Source organism: Gossypium hirsutum, chromosome D07, assembly GCF_007990345.1.
Source record: "Gossypium hirsutum isolate 1008001.06 chromosome D07, Gossypium_hirsutum_v2.1, whole genome shotgun sequence".
Classification (NCBI taxonomy): domain Eukaryota; kingdom Viridiplantae; phylum Streptophyta; class Magnoliopsida; order Malvales; family Malvaceae; genus Gossypium; species Gossypium hirsutum.
In genome coordinates, this window is record NC_053443.1 from 19,183,756 (window position 1) to 19,203,931 (window position 20,176).

At 32.9% G+C, this 20,176-nt stretch overlaps 1 protein-coding gene across 2 annotated transcripts; it reads right to left on the bottom strand.

Moving 5' to 3' along the window:
• Positions 1 to 4,026: 4,026 nt before the first annotated feature.
• On the bottom strand, positions 4,027 to 9,707 carry LOC107954299 (zinc finger CCCH domain-containing protein 55). 2 transcript variants are annotated; one of them, XR_001699489.2, is made up of 9 exons: positions 8,533 to 9,657; positions 7,833 to 8,006; positions 5,984 to 6,163; positions 5,811 to 5,899; positions 5,427 to 5,678; positions 5,060 to 5,192; positions 4,656 to 4,865; positions 4,507 to 4,549; positions 4,027 to 4,439 (listed from the first exon to the last, which is right to left on the bottom strand). XR_001699489.2 is itself a non-coding variant. In XM_016889811.2 (8 exons), the coding sequence occupies exons 1-7, from the start codon at positions 9,417 to 9,419 to the stop codon at positions 4,679 to 4,681; spliced, it is 1,902 nt and encodes a 633-aa protein (XP_016745300.1). In that variant the 5' UTR covers positions 9,420 to 9,707; the 3' UTR covers positions 4,027 to 4,549; positions 4,656 to 4,678. The 2 variants fall into 2 exon arrangements, 1 of the variants encoding a protein (XP_016745300.1); XM_016889811.2 differs by having other exon boundaries at positions 4,027 to 4,549; positions 8,533 to 9,707.
• Between the last annotated feature and the right edge of the window lie 10,469 nt (positions 9,708 to 20,176).

The window sequence follows — 20,176 nt, forward strand, 5'->3', positions numbered from 1 at the left end:
GAATTCCAGATTTTCTAAGAAAAGTTATTATGTTAGCCATTACAATGGCCACCATGCAAGTCTTATGGAATGAGGTACCCACTGAAAAATTCAAACCCGCAAGAGGAGGTTGCTCATTATCACCTTATTTATTCGTATTATGCATGGAATGGCTAGGGCATAGCTTTCAATCATCTATTTCTTCGAGAAATTGGCTCCCTATTAAGTTATCCAGAACAGGACCCAACTTAGCACACTTATTCTTCGCAGATGATTTGGTGATTTTCTCAAAAACATATATCAAGCATGGTATGTTGCTAAAAAAACATTCTTGATCAATTCTGCAATTTTTCAGGACACTGTATTAATACAAGGAAAACTAACATATTTTTTTCAAAATAAGTAGCGGAAGACTTAAGTGATAGACTAAGTAGGATTTTGGAATATCAAAAAGTACAAGAGCTAGGAAAATATTTAGGTATCCTTTTACTCCACAAAAGAATATCTAAATCTACAGTACAATTCATGATTGAGAAGGTCCGAACAAAATTATGCAACTGGGACGGAAAGTAACTATCCATGGCAGGACGCTTTACCCTTGTCCAATCAGTCCTTTTAACTATTCCTAATTATTTCATGCAATCCATGAAAATTTCAAAAGGGGTGTGCGATGAAATTGAACGCCTATCAAGACAGTTCATTTGGGGATCTAATACAGGAGGTAGGAAGTTGGCACTAGTTGATTAGGGGTCAATATGTTAACCTCGTACAAGCGGCGGTCTCAGCCTAAGGCGTTTACAAGACCAAAACAAATCCTTCTTATTAAAACTAGGAATCAACCTCATATCCAACCAAAATGCCTTATGGGCACGTGTGTTACGTTCAAAGTACGAAATGAAGGAGATAATTCCAAAGAGTATAGTAAAAACAAGTTGTTTTGCACTATGGAAAGCAACTTAGAAGGTTTGGCCTCTATTAAAGGAAAACATATGCTGGTCGGTTGGAGACAGAACGAAATTCTCTTGTTGGAAGGACAATTGAATTCCTACATTTGGGCCTCTGAACAACCATATTCAAAATCTGAATAGATCAACAAATGATTGTTTGCTCAAAGATATGATAACAGAGGAAGGGGTTTGGAACCTAGAAGCATTCAAAGAAAAATTAGCAAAAGAAATCTTACAAAAAATTGTAGACATACCTCCCCCACATCATTAAGCAAGGCCCGATAAAATTAGATAGACGCCTGCCTCTAATGGAAAATTTTCAATCAAGAATGCATACCAAATGCTAACAGGAAATTCATGGAATACTTAAGACATTAGGTGGAAGGAAGTTTGGAAACATCAAGGTCCACAACGTATTCGGTTCTTCTTATGGCTAGTTTGCAAACAAAGGTTGCTCACCAATTTAGAAAGAGCATGAAGAGGGCTCAGCCACAACACCTCCGGTTTAGTTTGTCAACATAACATAGAAAATGCCTTATACATTCTCAGAGACTGCCCAACAACTAGAGAAGTTTGGTTGAACATTACCCTTTTAAACTGGCAATCTCAATTCTTTTCAAGCAATATTTTTGAATGGGTTGAGAAAAACTTTAGACATCACGAGTGGTTGCCATGGGCTAAAGCTCCATGGCCTACCCTTTTTCGGTTAGTAGCATAGCTTATATGGAAGAATAGGAACCTATTTGTCTTTCAAGATTTAGCATGGAGTTCTACAGCAATCATCAAGATATTTGTTTGATGGGCAAGACAGTATACCAATTCCTATGCATGGGACCCGTCTAAAGATTTAAATGAAGAATCTGAGCAAAACTTAGGAACAGCTATTGAGTAAGAAGGTAGATTTAGGCTTTGTTTTCTTTTTTATTAGTTTAACTTTACTTTCCACCAAAAAAAAGATATGTAGAATAAAATAATTAGTATGATAGTATACAATACGGTTAAAGTAATTTAGTCGTTGGAATAAACCAAGAAATTTAATCCTTATCTTAACGAAGGTGGGAAAATAATGACACTTGAAGATGGTGTTAACTATTTCAAGTAAAAATTTTGTAATTAGCAACTTATTCCTTTTCAAAACTGTGGAAATAAGTATCATTGAGTACGGCATTAATTATTTATGATCACAATAATAAATAAATATGGCTGTGAAAAATATGGATATGCATTTTTATATATAAAAATTTATCAATTATATTAAAAACTTTTAAAATAGAATCAAAATGTTTTAACCTAAGATGATTGATTTAAGATTTAAATAACTTCGTTAAAATAAAGAGCACAACACTCTTTTTTTCCATCATGCAATTCAAGTTTTAGGGTGAACTTTTTTTTTTGGGTAATCTCTTATTTTCAGAATTTCTTAAGCAAAAAGGAAATTGCGACTATATTTACAATGGGAAAGGAAAGGGGTTATCAAGATTAAGTACTATAGGTATTATATATTTGTTTTTCTTCTTTAAAAAAAATTTGTAGTGCATTTTGCTTTAAAAATTTTATATTTTTTTATTAGTCGATGAAAATCAGTCAAAGAATTTCAAGCATATCACACCAAAAATAGTAAATTTTGGATTTCAAGCATATCACACCAAAAAGTTTATGATTTTTTTTTCACCCTAAAACTTGTATTATAAGGTGAAAAGAAAAAAATGAGAAAGATTGGGTGTTGTGCTTTTTATTTTAATGAGTAGATTAAATACTAAATTTAAAGCTTAGATTTATTCATTATGATCTAAGGGTAAAAAATATTTTGATTCTCATTGTTTTCATTTTAAAAATTCTCACTATAATTATTACTTTAAAATATAATATTCAAAAAATTCAAAATAATATTTTGGTTAATTAATTAGAATGTAAATCTAAAAGTAATTATTTTCTGCTACTGATATTCTGTTTGAAATACTATCTAATATATTTTTAAGATTTTTTTAATTATCAAAATTTAGATTTGATACTAATATTACTGACGAGGAAATATTTTAAAAAATAAATTCTTTTTCTTTATACATTTTTTGGTAATCCTTTAAGAAAACATGGCATCTTAACTTTAGGAACAAATAATTTTTATTTTTTAAAAATATTGCATTTTTTTAATTTTTGAGAATTTTATGAATATCTGTATTTTTTTTTTGAAAATTTATTATTTTTAATTTTTTATAATTTATAAATTTTTAAAACTGTAATTATTAAGAAAGACAATTACAAATCTCAAATATGTAGTAAAATCAAACCTGAAATATAAAAATATATGACAAGTAGTTATGAATGTACCAAATTATACTTTTTTAACATTATATAATTTTTTTTATATCAACCAATTGTGAATTTACGTCAGATCTTTTATAAGACTATCTTGTTCTTTCATTATTATTATTATTTTTTTAAAAAAAACCTCTTTATTGGTGAATAGTACAAAATCGAAGTTGTGCGGGAGAGAGAGGGAGAGGGATCCAACGTTAGTCTACCAATAAAGAAACAAGCCATCAGCTGATGCGTAATGGCAGACATGAATTTAACCCTACAACACAGTTCTTTTTAACTAGCTTTATATATATATATATAACACCTTCCTTTTAGCCTTCTTTAACTCGAAAATATCTAGCAAAAGCAAACTAAAAAAGCAGTTGCAGTACAAGGTGCAGCTGAGCTTGAATTACAACCACATCACCAATGATTTAAAACTTACAGTATCTGTGGCTCCACCCATAAAACAAAAAAAACCCACATTTATATGAAACTGAAACATGCCTTCATTCGAATTTATATAATGTCAGCCCCCATGTGATGACCCTAGCCTTTGCCTTTCATGTGGACCTAAAGTTATTATATATAAATGTAAAATGAGACAAAGTGCCCCAAAAGATACTTTTTTACCAACTTTCTCTAACACCCAACATTCTTCAGTTTAATAATAACAAAAATTTAACTCAAAGATTAACATAAAATATAATTACAATTACCATGCAAACCCCATCTCCTCATCTTTCCCCTTTTGAAGTTCAAACGTTGATACTTAGACATTTCACTAACTTCCTAACAAGTGTAATGATAAATGTACACATTTCCAGCTTCAAAGTCCAATCGTACAAATCATATTATAATAATGTTATCAGATAAAATGTGAAAGAAGATGCATACATTGACAATACAATAATCAGCTATCCTTGGCTCCTTCAGGCCTTTGTTGGTTGGAATACATACCTACAAAGGAACGGCAAAAGGGGAAAAGAGAACAGCCCTACACACCAATATTGATTTGTCTGCCATAAATGTAATCCAATATGCATTTGCTGTTAGTAGTTTGTATTGAAGAAGTCGATGATGGATACATTCTTTGCGGATCCACCCTTCACTCTATAAATCTTGCTATACACATCTAGGGGATTCTTCTCGTATATGCTTCTCTACTTTTGTGCATTAGTATCACATCGAAACATTAAAAAGAAAGCTGTTTGACTGGAATGTGAAAAAGATTAGTTCATACATTATAGTTACTCCTTTCCTGAGTTCTGACCATGCTTACCTTTATTTCCTACAGTTAATTAGCTTCATGCCCGTGATAAAACCTGCAGAGAAAAAGTAAATAAATCTCAAATCCAATACAATACCTTCTACGTGGGTAATCATAGAAGGAGAGATCAAGTTATAACAATTTTAAAACAGTGATTGTACCTTGGCATTAAGAATAGGATAACTTAAATGGAAGTCATGCCACTAGTAGAAGTGGCGAGTAGTAAAGGATCATTTTCGGAAGATGACATTGCACATAAATTCGGATTTCCAGTTGCTGCAGGAAACTCAGAGAGGTGACTTTCAGTAGACTTTTCAGGGGAAGCAAACGGACTATCAGGAAGCGCATGCTCTAGGCTACTCTTGTGACATCTATTAGAAATGGAAATGAAAACAAATGAGAAAAACAACTGAAAGATAACCAACTTCAGAAGTGCCGAGATGACAGCAGCGTACAATAAGATTTGAATAAAATAAGAAATACAGCATCTCTACACTACTTATTGATGTTTTATCTAAATTTCAAGATTAAGTTCCATGTTGTTAAGGGACATCTGACATCGTACCCTTTCGGGTTGGAACACTCCTGGTCCTGGGTATGCCCAACTCCGCCTTTCTGAACACAAGCTGAATTCACTTCTTCCTCCTCAGCAGCATTCACGGTTACAGGAGGAGCAGCAGCTGTATTACCACCGTTGACTGCCACAAGAAATAATATAACTTCAACTACAGTATAGCTTTTTCTTTTTTTCTTTCATTCCTTGACTCACAAACTCAAACATCTTGAACTACCGGTTGTGATTATATTTTCTTTTTCTGGGCAAGAGAAAAGGAAACTATCCACAATTTCACAGATACATAACCACCAAAGATTCACAAATCCAACAAAAAGATAATAATATGAAATAGAACGGCTGAGGCTGATAAGCAAACCTTCTGAACCTTCTTGTTTAATGCTGTCAGATAGATGAACATTTTGACTGGCATGGGAATAAGCAGGCAAGGAAACAGAACCACCAACAGATAGGCTGCGCTGGTGATGATGAATGCCATCATTCTTGAAGTCTGGAAGTTGCAAGTTCACAAACCTTCTCCTCTGCAGTTCAATAGCATGCTGGAGATCAGCTTGCTCTTCAAATTCCCTTCTCAACATCATCTCCGAAGCATTGTAGAACATCTTTTCCCCTGAATGTAAAGAAAGATTATTAACCTCAAAATCTAAAGAACAAAAAATAGAGAAACAGCCATCCTAAGCACTCTGTTCCCCTCCTATGATTTCATGCAAAAAACAATCCCAGAAAACCTATGTTTGCTTACCAACATGAGGGTCATATGGCTCTCTAGAGTCAAGCCCTGAAGGGCTTGAACATGAAGAAAAGTTCCCTCTCTCTTGCAGGTGTTGCTTCCTGCAATTGTTCCATTATCAGTAATCAAATCAGCACATGATGGCTAGATGCAAGAAAATATGTGAATAAGAGAAAATGTCATACTTGTCAGGAACTTTTCCCTTTTCCTTATAGGGCTTAACAAGCACGCGTGAATCACAAATGTAATGGGGGTTTCCTCGGGCCAAAATGTGCTTCACAGTCTCAGGATGGACAAAAGTTACAAAGCCAAACATCCGCTTCTGCTGATATGGGATCCTCACATCTTGCACTGGTCCAAACATGCTTTACAAGATACAGAATTAAAGTAAGTTCACAAAATTAAAATTTAAGAAATTGATCAACCTTAGTTCAGAACAAAGAAAACCCCTATAGTAGGTCTTTTTACAAATTTGCATCAAGATAAACAGGTAATTGACAGCAACATCCATTTAAACGGATGTGTTAGCCACAGAGGTAAATATATAAACAGAATTCCTTCAATCAAATTTGTACACAAATGTAATAGAAGTTCTCAATCCATTAGGAGAGTCAAAACTCTATGGTATTGCAATACAATCTCCAAACTCAAATTTCAGCATTTGGAGCCCAACTCAAATAAATTGTCAATTCTGCTTCTTCTACAAGCATGCATATGCAGAAATAATTCAGCTTCAAGCACAGAAATATCAAATTTGTCCATTCACCACCACCAGGCTTATTATACAGCTTAGTTGCAAGTTTGACCAAGTTCATGAAGATCACGGAAGCCCTAAACCTCTCCTCTCTCATGGAAAAACAGAATTTCTTATGAAATGTTTTCCTGGGTTACTGAATACATGTATCCTTTGCATGTTGCTCCTTTACATGCCATATAAAATTGACTTTGATGAACGGTTGATCTTTCCTTGGGGTAAAGAGGACTCTAATTCTCTAAAATCTAAATCTTGTAAAATTTCCTCATCGAAACAAAAATGCAGAAACTAACAATTCTTTAACTTCCCATATAGCCTCTAGCACCAAAGTAAAAATAAAGACAACGAAGTATCATAAATTAATAATGATCTAGTTTCGTGTGGTGTCCTGTTTATCCACCAAAAATGTTTAAAAAAAGCACATGTTTAAATGCAAACTTGTGAAGTCCATTGATGTAAGCCTCCAGTCTTTTGTATAGTCCATTTACCATTAAATGCATTATTGACAATTTAACATGTCCTTTATATGATCATTTGCTTCTAGGCGGATCATACTTAACTGATTAACCCCTCCTTACCTGAAGAGGACAAAAGCAATCAATTAAGCTTAAGATAGTTACTCAAAGACATTTCCAAATATTATAGACCATATAACGTGATAAAACAATAAATAGAATGAACAGAAGTTAGCAATTAAGTACAGGATATTGAAAATCTCCAAGAAAAACTATGGAGTATTGCAAAATAGATTCTGGGTTACTGGGAGACGATACAGATCACACTATCTAAGTCAACGCAATAGCTAGAAAAGGAAGAAGGGTTGGATTTAAAGCCGTCAGGTATATTATCAAAATGAGATTAAACTGATACAGTTCAACTGTCCTTGCACATGAAGGGGAAAAACTGAAAACATTAGAAGTTAAAGGTCAATCTTCTTTTAGCATGTAATATTACTTATACAACAATTAAAAGCTGAATTCTTCGCCCCTTAACATTTTAACTTTACATTATCCTGTGATGTGTGGCAAATACTACAGTAATTGTAGATTCTACCACAAACATAGTGGTCACGGATCCAAGAAGGCACCAGTTAAACATCATTGTAAGGATGCCAACTAGTTATTAACTAAATTGCAACATCAACACTAAAATCCATGGACTGAGGGAAAAATGTCCAAATGTAGCTTCCCACTAACATGCACAGGGACTGAGGAGAAATCATAATCTACGTATTTAATAAGTTAATAAAATTCCTGACTATTTCTCAATGCAATAGATACCTGAAATAGTTAGAAACATCTTCATCTTTAAATGTACTATCAGCTGGAAAAGTCAGGTAAATCTGTTTTGAAGCTGAGTTAGCCTTTTCTGCTAATCCCATTGCGAAAAACTCCCTCTCAGCTCGGCCCTGGGGAAACTTGCAAATTTCTTCACCGAACATCAATGCAGCAGCTCTGCAACATTACAATGAGCCAAATGAAAAATATTTATTTAATTTAGCACAAAGGAAGAACACTTAAATGATCATGCTATGGCTTTTTAAATAACCAGTACTCCCACCAAAATAAGACCAACAATTATCCTATAAATAGAAAACCCCCATGCTAAGGCAAACTCAAACTAATGAACTTTACCATCACGTCAATAAAAAACAAAGACAAAAGCCAAATAGATGTCTCTACTGTTTATCACAGAAAGTGTAAACCACAAACAATTAAATAAATAAAAATTCTTAAAGTAAACTACTTCATAGTAACAAATCCACGAAAGAAACACCAAATAGATAATATGTAAATAAATTCCGAATTAATTTTATGTAAAACCATAACAAAACCTTGTTAAGGATTCCATAGCCAACAAGATAAGCCCAAGGTTAGAACAAAAATTAAGAACCTTAGACAGAATATAGCCCCCCCCCCAACCCACCAAAAAAATATAGAGTCAGAAAGCAGGAAACAAAATTGGGAATCTTTAATACACCTCTGGGCCTCAGTTTGCTGTTGCAACAGAAGATTCATTTTTTTTTCATAAGGCAATGGAGAAGAAACACCAGCCACCAACTGAGCAGCAGCGAATCTTTGCTGATGAGCAGCTGCTCTCATTCTCATCATTTCCTCCTGCTGGTGATAAAGAAGGTCCATTTTACTAGGTGAACCAAAAACAACACCATTAATATCAACATTATCAGCTAAACCACCAAGGCCATGCGAGAACTTGCAATTATCACCGTTCTTACAAAAGCCTCTAGCAAAATAAAGACAAGGCTTGTAACCACCCACAAGACCACCAAATCCGCCGGCTTCTTCAACTGTTCCGAAACATGCATCACTTTCTGAAAAACTCCTTCTATGGCCAATAAAGTCCTCATTCCTAGAAGAGGAAGAATCATTCAAAAATGAAAAATAGTCACTCATTTGATTCTCATCGATTAAATCAGTACTGCTATCCCCAGTCTTTGAAGTAACTAAGAGAGACCCAGAGCGGATATTTTCATAAGAAAGAAAGGGACTTGATTTTGGGCTACTAGCAGGAGACCATGAAGGTACCTTCTTCGAAAATTCTAAGAACCCATTTCTCGGAATGATACTGGGAGACAATGGAGGAAGTGGGTTTTGGGAATTGTTAGAGCTGTTGGGTCTTGAGATTGGGTTCAACTGAGTAGAGAAAGTACTTGAAGAAAGTCCTAAGTGAGCTTTAGCTTTGAAAACAAGGGACTGTAAAAGGGTTTCAGGACCAAAGGCTAAACGCAACAAATCCATGTCTGCTAAGTCCTGGATAAGGATGTAACCCATGATTTTAGAAGCATTTTCTGGGTCTAAAACCTTGATTTTACCGAACAAAATGTTGGTTGTATCACAAAGATCCATGGAGGCTTTACAGTTTTCTCTCGTTTTTTGTTTGTTTGGTATGAGAGAAACTGTGAAGTTCGGATTTTTTTTTTTTCACTTAGAAAACAGACAGTAGAGAGAAGAAAGAGAAAAGAGAGTGAAAAGGAAGTGGCGTTTGTGGGTGGGTTTTTGGGGTTTTCGATGTTTTGTTTTCTTTTTTCCTTTTTATTTTTCAAAAAGACTTGGCTAATTAAAAATTTTAAATGGAATGAAAAACAGAGGTAGAGTGGGATAGGAAAATGAGCAGAGAGGGTTTTGAAGTGAAGCAATGAGCGGGCTTTACCTATCCTATAAATATATACTACAAATAATATACAATAAATAATAAAATTTATAATTATAAACTAATTAATAATAATAACTTATAAAATATGTACAATATTAAAATTAAAAAAATTAATTAAATTGTTTATGTGTTGTCATTAATCTTGAGTCGATATCGAGTTAACTTGTGATATTGACTCAATCAAATATATTATATATATACAATTGATGGAAGTAAGAATGTATGCATAATAAATTAATCAAAATAAAGTTTTAGTTGAATTGTAAATTATTATTATTTTTAATGCAATTGATTCGGGTTCAAATTTCATCATTTGCATATTTTATTGTTTTTTTTAAAATAAAAAGATCACTCGAGTAATATAACTTATTTTAATTACAGAACGACATTTACATAATTTTCCTAACTGAGGTGGTGACCCAGTTGAGGGTGACCCAACTCAGTTAAGAGCTTAAATAATAGTATAGATAAAAAAACTTATTTAAATAAAATCGATAAAAAAATTTGTTAGGGATCGACCCGATTAAGCAACGAACAAGTAAAAATAACAGAAGAAATTGAGAAATTGAATACAAAAATTTAACGTGGAAAAACCCCTCCAAAGAGAATAAAAAATCACGAGCAAAGATAATTTTACTATAATGGCAAAAGAACGAAGAGTGCAAAAGATGGAGATAAAAACTAAACCCCGAAAACTCAAAAAACCGAAAACAAAAAACCTTAAAATTTAAACACAAAATTCTCTAAAAGTGTTATGAGTTCTAATATCTAATGAATGTTTTTTTTAAGGTTGTAAAAGTGCCTATTTTTGGAAGACTTCTAGCCTTCGACTTGTACACTGTCAAATCAAAACTAACCTGGGTCTGATTTTTATGAACACAATGCCCTAACTTTTCAAACTTACATCCAAAAGAGAACCTCTCTTTAATGAAACGGTCATACCTTTTTCCCTCATATAACCAAGTTGTCTCCACTCCAAACGAGTTGACTTCGACTTCGTAACGAACGAGGGACATTTGATTTCACCGGTCACTGTAGAACCTTCCAGAGTATAAAGACTGCCGGTTAGTTTACCTTTTAATAAAACGAGAGCTCCACGAGATACCTTAACGTCGCTCGACTCGATGTTGATTCTACATTCTTTCGAGTCTAAAATACTCAAGGAGATTAGATTCTTTCGTAAATCAAGTACATACCTGACATCTGAGAGTGTTCTAATTGTCTCATCGTGCATCCTAATTTTAACAGTACCAATACCAATTAGGTTACTGGATGAATTGTTTCCCATTCGCACAACTACAGCTTCAACTGAACAGTATGTGGAGAAACATTCTCTATTGGGACATATGTGGAAAGAACATCCCGAATCTAGGATCCACTCGGACGTAAGCTCAGAGCTTTCACTTATTGACACTAACAAGAAATCATCACCACTTTCATCGGCCAAATTAGCACCAACTACATCTTCCTCGTTACTCTTAGCAATCCTTTTATTTCGCAGTTTAGAACAATCTTCTTTGACATGACCTAACTTCTTACAATATCGACACCTTTTGTCTCGCTTCTTTGATGCTACCAAAATGGAAGCTTGCCTGTCTGCCTTGCTATCCGAACCAAATTCATTGTCGAGTTTGTCTCTACTCAACAAATGATCCTTCACATCTTTGAACGAGGTTTTGTCTTTGCCATAAATTAGGGTCTCCCTGAAAGACTTGTATGAAAGGGGTAAATAGCACAATAATAGCATAGCCTGATCTTCATCATCAATCTGAACCTCAACATTCTTTAAATAATTTAAAAGAGTAATGAATTGACTGATGTGATCTTTAAGAAGTTCACATTCATTCATGCAAAACGTAAATGGGCGTTGTTTCAATACTAAACAGTTAGTTAAAGACTTAGTCACATAAAGAGTTTCTAACCTTTTCCACAGTGCAAATGAGGTCTTCTCTATCAATACCTCTTGCAATACCATATTTGCAAGGCACAACTAGATTGCAGACAAGGCATTTTCATGAAGTTCTTCTCATTTTGTTTGATTTAAATCCTCAGGCTTTTTCCCGGTAACAACTTTTTTCAGGCCGGTTTGAACTAGAATTGTCATCATCTGAACTTGCCACGGATTGAAATTTGTGACACCGTCGAACTTTTCAATTTCAAACATTGTTGCTCTCATATCTAAACGGGCTGATCTACGAAAATTGAACTAGCTCTGATACCACTTGTTAGGGATCGACCCGATTAAGCAACGAACAAGTAAAAATAACGGAAGAAATTGAGAAATTGAGCACACAAATTTAACGTGGAAAAACCCCTCTAAATAGGATAAAAAACCATTGGCAAAGATAATTTTAATATAACGGCAAAAGAATGGAGAGTACAAAAGATGGAGATAAAAACTAAACCCCAAAAATCCAAAAATTGGAAAACAAAAAACCCTCAAAACGTAAACACAAAATTCTCTAAAAGTGTTAAGAGTCCTAATCTCTAATGAGTGTTTTTTCTAAGGTTGTAAAAGAGCCTATTTATAGGCTAAATTCCTAGGTCAAATAATAATAAAATAATCTAGACTAATCAGAGTTTGATTGAAATAAATAAACAAAATTTGACTGGAAGATTATTTATCAAATTTGACTAAAATAGGAGTCATACTCCACAAAATCTCTCTAGTCCTTCTCAAATTTGAAATTGAGCAAATTGATCCCTTTCAAAAAAATATGAAACAATTTTGAAAGTGAGCAACTAAAGACAATAAATCATGATATTAATGTTTTCTATCAATTGTACAAAATTTTAATTGATATAGTAACAAATTTAGCCTTCGGTGTTTATATATATATTTTTCATTTTGGCCTTAATTTGAAAAAATTCAACAAATTTTCCCTCAACCTTTACACAATTACACAAATATTGCGGGATAAATTTCTTAAATTAGGATGAAATTGACAAAATATGTAAATTTTAAGGGCTAAATTTATTATTATACCAATCAAAATCATGTATAGTTGATGGAAAATATTAACATTATAATTAATTATCTTTAGTTGCTCATTTTCGAAATCGACAGAGATTAAATTACATTGATTTTTTTAGAGAAATCAGTTTACTCAATTTCAAAATTGAAAGAAATTAGAAAAATCTTTTTACCAATAAAATTAAATATTTAAAAATTCATGATACTTTATCACTTCTCCTGTGATTTAAGTAAACCGTTGAATACTTTTTTTATAATATAGTTTGTATGTAAAAGTTTTTCTCCACGACGTAAGTATAACATAATTTAGTATATATGAATCAACTTAATTTATTTTAGTCAAGTGAATTATTTAAAAATTAATTTTCTAAAATTATTATAATGATATTTTTTTACTATTTTTATATGAAATGATTAAATAAAACAATAAAAATCACTACTTAAGAAAAACAAAATATTTAGAAATCGAATCTAAAATTGATGAAAAATTATATATAAATACTTTACAACTTTATTTATAATCTAATTGTTGAACATGTATATAATAAATGTCATTTGTATACAAATTATTATTCTCTTTTCTTTTTTAACAATTTCAATATAGATTCTGGTCATATGTTCTTTTTGACATAATATATAGAATTACCCATAACTCATTTTCAATCCATAAATAGGAGGATAATACACTTCAACACACTTAAACTCATGTCTTCCTACATTAATAATAATACCCATATCAATCGAGTTAAAACTCGATCAACATATAAACATTATTCTTTTTACCCAAAACGTCAATCTTACATAATATAAATAATAATATAATTTCTCTATATTCTCGGTTCGTAATTTGGTGTCATGATAATTAACCAAATATTATTGTTTTTGGCATGAATCAAATGTCAAGTAATAATTTAGGGTGTTTGAGAAAATATTAAATTTTATTATTTTATTCAAAGAATCCTCTTATTGATAAAAATATTTTTAAATGTATTTAATAATTTTAAAGAACTTTTATTTAATACATAAGTTTTAATTAAAAAAATGTATCCATCAAAATAAAAATTTGTTAAGGGAAACTTTGGTATATTATTAGTGGAGTTTTTAGACTCCACAAATAAGATCAAAGATTGATAAGTATCTTATAAGATTATAGTAAAATATTAAAAATATATATTTAAAAAAAACACGTGATAATTTTTTAAGACTACTTGTTAATTAAAAAAATTAGATTGTCAATGAACCAAACACTAACCCAAATGTTAATTCTTTTTCGTTTTTTAAACATTTATATTTTCTATAAAAAAATACTTATATTTAAAATAAGAGAATATTTGGTACACTGCCAAGATCGAGGGTTGACAAGTGTCCTACGGGAAATAATAAATTATTAAAAAATATTTTTTTTTAAAAAGAGACTTGTGTTAATTTTTAAAAGTAACTTGTGAAATAAAAAAGTATACCCTTAAAATAATGATTATTATTTAGTACAATCACGATGGAAATTTTAAACCCACAAGCAAAATTAAGAATTTGCCATTAGTCTTATTTATTTATTTTTCATTTTCTAAAAACAACTTAATAGCACGTGCCAATTTTTCAACTTTGATTGTGAAATTAAAAATTTGACCACAAACATATTTAATAAGCATCTTTAAAATAAAACGGATAATTATTTTTATAACACCTCGTACTCGGTCCAATGATCGACATAATTTCACCGCTTAAAAAAATCCTTTAACACAATTTTTAATTTTTACAAAGCTTTGAACACATCTATAGAAAATCATTTTGAATAATTTCATAGGTATTTGGACATGCCTAAAACATAAAACAAAGTTTTGAGGGCTTAAAACAGTCAAAATACAAGTTTAGGAGGTGTAGTTGTAACACCTCTAACCCATATCCGTCACCAGAACAGGGTTACGAAGCATTACCAGAGTTTATAGATCAAATATAATAAATTTGTAGCATTTACTATTTATATATGAAATCAAACATCTTCAATCATATTGTCCCTTAAATGGGCCCTCGAAACCCAACTTATTCATTAAAAACAAGTTGGGACTATATCGGGAACTCAGAGATTTTGTCGCGAAATTTCAAAATTTTTCTTAGGTGTGGCCAGGCCGTGTGGGCATTCGATGTGAGACACACAGTTGTGTCCCAGCCCGTGTCCATACCCGCGTAACTCTCTGACTTGGGTAATATGGCCAAACCACACGCCCGTGTGCTAGGCCATGTGAACAATTTAATTTTCAATAATTAGGTGCAGAGGACATAAGGCCAAACCACACACCCGTGTGCATGACTGTTTGTCACACACATGGCTGAGACATACGCCCATGTCTCTGCCCGTGTGGACAAAAAATAGGTCATTTTCAATGCTACTTTTCTCACCCAACTTGCCTTCCACCTACAACAACACTTAAACACATTCACTAGCCAATTCAAGCACACACATACCAAACAATACATAGCCTCATACATATATACATCAAAATATACCACCATTAGCCATTCCAATAGCTAATTACAACCAAAACATATAATCATTGGGCCTACCTTAGCCTATACATGGCAATATACCAAATGTAATTTTTACTAATTATACCAAAATGAGCTAAAGGATAGTGTGATCCTGCTCCGACCCACTTCCAACCTTTACAAGCTTCCGAGTACTATAAAACAGAAGAAATAAACAGAGTAAGCATTTAATACTTAGTAAGTTCGTATAATAGGAATTTTGCTTACCAATCATGTTCATTTAAAGTAAGCAAACATAGTACATTTAAATCAATGTAATGTATAACCTAAACACGCATACATCCTCATCAAACATGTTAGTTATGTAATTCATATAAATATCAAGAAATATGGATGAGCTCATCAATATTCCATTTCCACATACATGTATTTATCACTTCAAGTTTCCAATGAACATGTACATATCACATCTTTGTATATCAATTATTTCTCAGTCATTCATCTTAAATTCATATCATCTCATACCTGAACTTTACCTGTTGAATCATTTAAAATATCGTTGGATACATGGGCAGTACATATGAAGTGTACAATATGGTAAATTCGTCAACTCATATCCGGGAGTGCTTATAAAAGCACATAAACGGGAAGCTTATCTGGGCTAAAATAGAAAACTCATAAGAGCCATATTCGGGAAGCTCGTGTGAGCCTATAACGGGTAGCTCCAAAGAGCCATTAATCAAGAAGCTCCAGATAGCTATATATCGAAAAGTTCAAGCGAGCCATATCGGGAAGCTCACAAAGAGCCAATTAACGAGAAGCATACGTAGAGCCATATATCGGGATGCTGATAAGAGCTAAGGTGTGTCCACAACACATGTAGGATCACAACCTATCGGGACGCTCCAAAGAGCTATAACGGGAAGTTCGCAAGAACCATATAACGGGACGCTTTTTTGAACTATGGTGTGTCTGCAACATATGCAAGACCACAACCAATACGAGATCTCTGTATCCAATCGATTTTCATGTATTCAAACGAGATTTAATATTTATCGGGCATTTTCGGATATATGATTAATTTCATAAACATAGCAATTACACAATTCAAAATTCACATATACAACATTTAATTCAAACATATAAATGTACACAATTTAATTACACGAACTTACCTCGACACTTACTCATGTACAAAAATCTATTGATTCGATACATTTTCTTTTCCTCGATCTAACTCCTTATTTGATCTTTTTGAATCTATATAAATAAGTTTAACATCAATTCAATCCTGTTCAATTCACATATTAGGCAAAAGTACCATTTTGCCCCTATACTTTTGATTAATTCCAATTTCATCCCTAGGCTTGGAAAATAAAATTCATGAAATTTAATCTTCATTCAAAGCCTAGAAATTTTTATACATGATAATAGAAATCCCATGAATTCCATAAAATTTAGAATTTTTTATGAATTCAATATCTTTTCAATTTAATCCTTAAATCATGTTTTCTTCAAAATTCTTTAATAAAGCACTTTTAAATACCCATCAACACCTCAAATTCATCATCTAAGAACTAAAATCATATGAACTCATCAATGGTAACTTCCAAAATTTTTAATAAAATCAAAAACCAAGGTAAAGGTTACTTGGACCTAATTGTAACAATCACAAAATCATTAAATTTTCAAGAAACAGTGAGGATTTGACTTACATGAAGCAAGAATTGAAAAAAAACCCAGCTTAAACCCTCTTCAATGCATGTTTTTAGAACTAAAAATGATGATGAAATATCTAGAATTCCTTAATGTCTCATTTATTTTATTAAATTTGGCAAAATTTCTAATTTTTCCCTTAGTTCATACCATTTTATCATCTTTTTAAGGCTTATGCCGCCCCAACCATTTGCTTTTGGCATATTTATGACTTAAGTCCCTCCTTATTGATTGGTTAAACTATTTAGTCACTATTTATTTTAATTAACAAGTTTTGAACCTTTTTCAATTTAGTCCTTTTTAACAAATTAGACTTGTAATCGGTAAAATTTCTTAACGAAGTTTTCATACGACATTCCTATCATACCATAGACTATAAAATAATATTAAAATAAATTTTCTTTTGACCTCGAATTTGTGGTCTCGAAACCACTGTTCCGATTTTATTGAAAATGGGCTGTTACAACAGTGGCCTAAGTCTCAAGACTTGGACAACAAGTCTCGATATTTGGCCCATAGGTTTTAAGACTTAGCCCTTCTTGTCACACCAGAAATCCTTTAAACCTGAAAATTTAGAACACTTAGGGAATAAATTGAAAGAAATTCAAATTGGCGGTCTCTATTGAAAAACCAAGAAAACTTAGGAACGAAATAGAATATGGTTGAAAACTAATTATGGTTCGGTTAAGATATAAATAGTCGGTCTCTTAGTGGGAGACATAATAAGTTTAAATGGATGACCCCTAAACGATTGAATATCATGAGAAGAGAGCTATAAATAGCTAATATGTAACTTCCAAGAGAGGATTCATCTTGATTCTATTTTATTTTTTTCTCTTTATTCGTCTTCTTCGTAGCTTTGAAGGTGGGATGATTACGAAAAGCTTTGTATTGAGTAGTGATCATGAGGTTTAAGATGGAAAAATGAAGAATCTAGTAAGCTGCTGCTAAGAGAATGAAAGCTCTAACTTTCGAAGAAGCTAAGTTGATGAGACAAGGTTACGAAGCATCAGGTAAGTTTTTGTGATTCAAACTGAAATGCTAAGTATGTTGATAGTCTTCATGAGTTTATAAGTGTGCGCCATTTTAAATTCAGTATGCATGACCCCATGATGCTTTATTTATAAACATATGTATTACATATGAAACTATGAAATGGGATCTATGATGAGACAAACGAAGTGAGGAATAGGGAAAAAAGGTTGATTTTGTTAGATACCGCCATACGGTGTTGCTGTGTACACTCATGATGAGCGAAACTCTTGGCCTTGAAAAAGGGACACTACGATGTTCAAGCATCAAGGTATAGGATGGTGCAATGGGAAGAGTAAGGATCATGGATAAGCCATGGGACCAATTAGAGTCTATACGCCTAAAATGAGTAAGACCATAGCTAAAAGATGCTATGGCATCATGATAGCAATGAGTAAGATCATGGCTAAAAGACATCATGGCATCATGGTAAACATGACTAAGACCATAGTTGAAAGACATTATGACATCTTTTGATGGTTTGTCAAGATAATAATAACAAGGTTATATGGTGTAAGACCATAGCTGAAAGACGCTATGGCATCATAGTTAGTCCGATGGGATATTAAATAAGGGATATTCCGTTGGGACAATAAACACAAAGATTATAGGGTGTAAGACCATAGCCTGACTATGGCAACTGAAGGAGTCCGCTAGGACATTAAACATGGGGTTTACCGTGTAAGATCATGGCTCAACTATGGTAGCATAGAGAGTCCACTGGGATTATAAAAATGGGTTAGCCCGACGGGATGTTAAACACGAGAGAGTTCGAAAGAACATTAAAAGCAGAGTAATTCGCCAAGACGATAAACATGGGATCCTAATGCGGAAGACCATAACTGGGCTATGGCAATATAAAACAGTCTGCCGAGACAATAAAAATGGATGGTCATTTAGGACATGAATAAAGGGAGGAATTGGAAACAAGGAAAAATAGGGTAGAAGGAAATTGGAAATATGGGTATATATTAGATAGCCAACGGGACGAAAGAATCAGCCAATAAATAGGGACACATAATGTAGGAAATGACTGTTAAAATAACAATTATAGAAACTAGTAAAGCATATGGATGTTAACCCAACAGGAAGTAGTTAAGAAAGTTGTCTCACTAATGATTCCCTGGGTAGAAACAAATGAAAATGGTTAAATCAAGAATTCACCGTTGAGGAATGTTGAGGGCACTCAGAGAAACCTTATAGACCAATGGTGTCTCATATGTACATCGGTTAGTTTAAAAGGTGAAGAGGGGTTAGTTAGAACCCATTGGTAGAAGGAGACGCTATAGAGGATACAAATGATAGATATGTTTGTCAAGACTATTCCACATAAAGGGGAAATCAATATGGTAGTGTTAGCTAAAAAGGCTAGTGAGGTGTGAATACAGGAAGAAGAAACCTGTGAACTCAGATGGTCACTTAGCGACAGTGACTGAGTATTATAGGCCATAGTGGTCTGTAGCAGAAGGCTATGCTACACTTAAGGTTAAGGTAACAAGATTAAGGCGGATTACAAAGAAATAATTCAGACACTATTTAAATTAAGCAGGATTAAGTCCACCAAAATGGCATAAAAACTTGTTAGTCATACTAACAGAGGAAATGCGAGCAAGACATATGGGGTTAAGACAAAAAAAGAGTTTGCCATGGACTAAATAGATTTAGAATAATCTCTAAGAGTTTTTAAGAGGGTAAGCCGGAAGGCTACATTAGTTGGACATAATGGTAGGAAGAAGAGACCCACAATAGGATAAGTGGAAGAAAAAAGTTGAGTAAAGAAAAGATAGAATCCAAAGTGGTGGTGAGACAATCAAAGAACTTGTCAAGGTCGAACGAATGCCAAAAGAATCATAGGAAGGAAATTGCTTAACAATCTATCCGCCAATGGATAGAACTGGGAATAAGATAAAGTCTGCTACGACAGGTTAAAGAGAAATTTCCAGATTGTTCAGGGAGTATACTGTATCTAAACATATTTATTTATTCCTCGCATAATGAGGTATGTCTTCGAGTAATGTAGGAACTCACTAAGTTCATTCGAACTTACAAACGTTGACCTTATAGTTGCAAGTATCACGGAATAAGGATCTTGAGGAAGGGACCAAGCCAGACCAGGAGGAATCAATGATTCATTTGAGTAGAGTCATGCACATAGGAAGGGGAACCTTTAGAGATTTCTCTAAGAGGGCGATTATATTGTAATAATGTAATACCCTTAAAATGGAGTGGTTATAGAGAAATTTG

Excerpts from the sequence above, each read along its gene's own strand:
- LOC107954299 (XM_016889811.2), bottom strand. The coding sequence starts at position 9,419 with ATGGATCTTTGTGATACAACCAACATTTTGTTCGGTAAAATCAAGGTT. Across the intron at positions 5,900-5,983 it reads AAGGGAAAAGTTCCTGACAA|GAAGCAACACCTGCAAGAGA; the intron begins GTATGACATTTT and ends GAACAATTGCAG. Across the intron at positions 5,679-5,810 it reads GCCATATGACCCTCATGTTG|GGGAAAAGATGTTCTACAAT; the intron begins GTAAGCAAACAT and ends CTTTACATTCAG.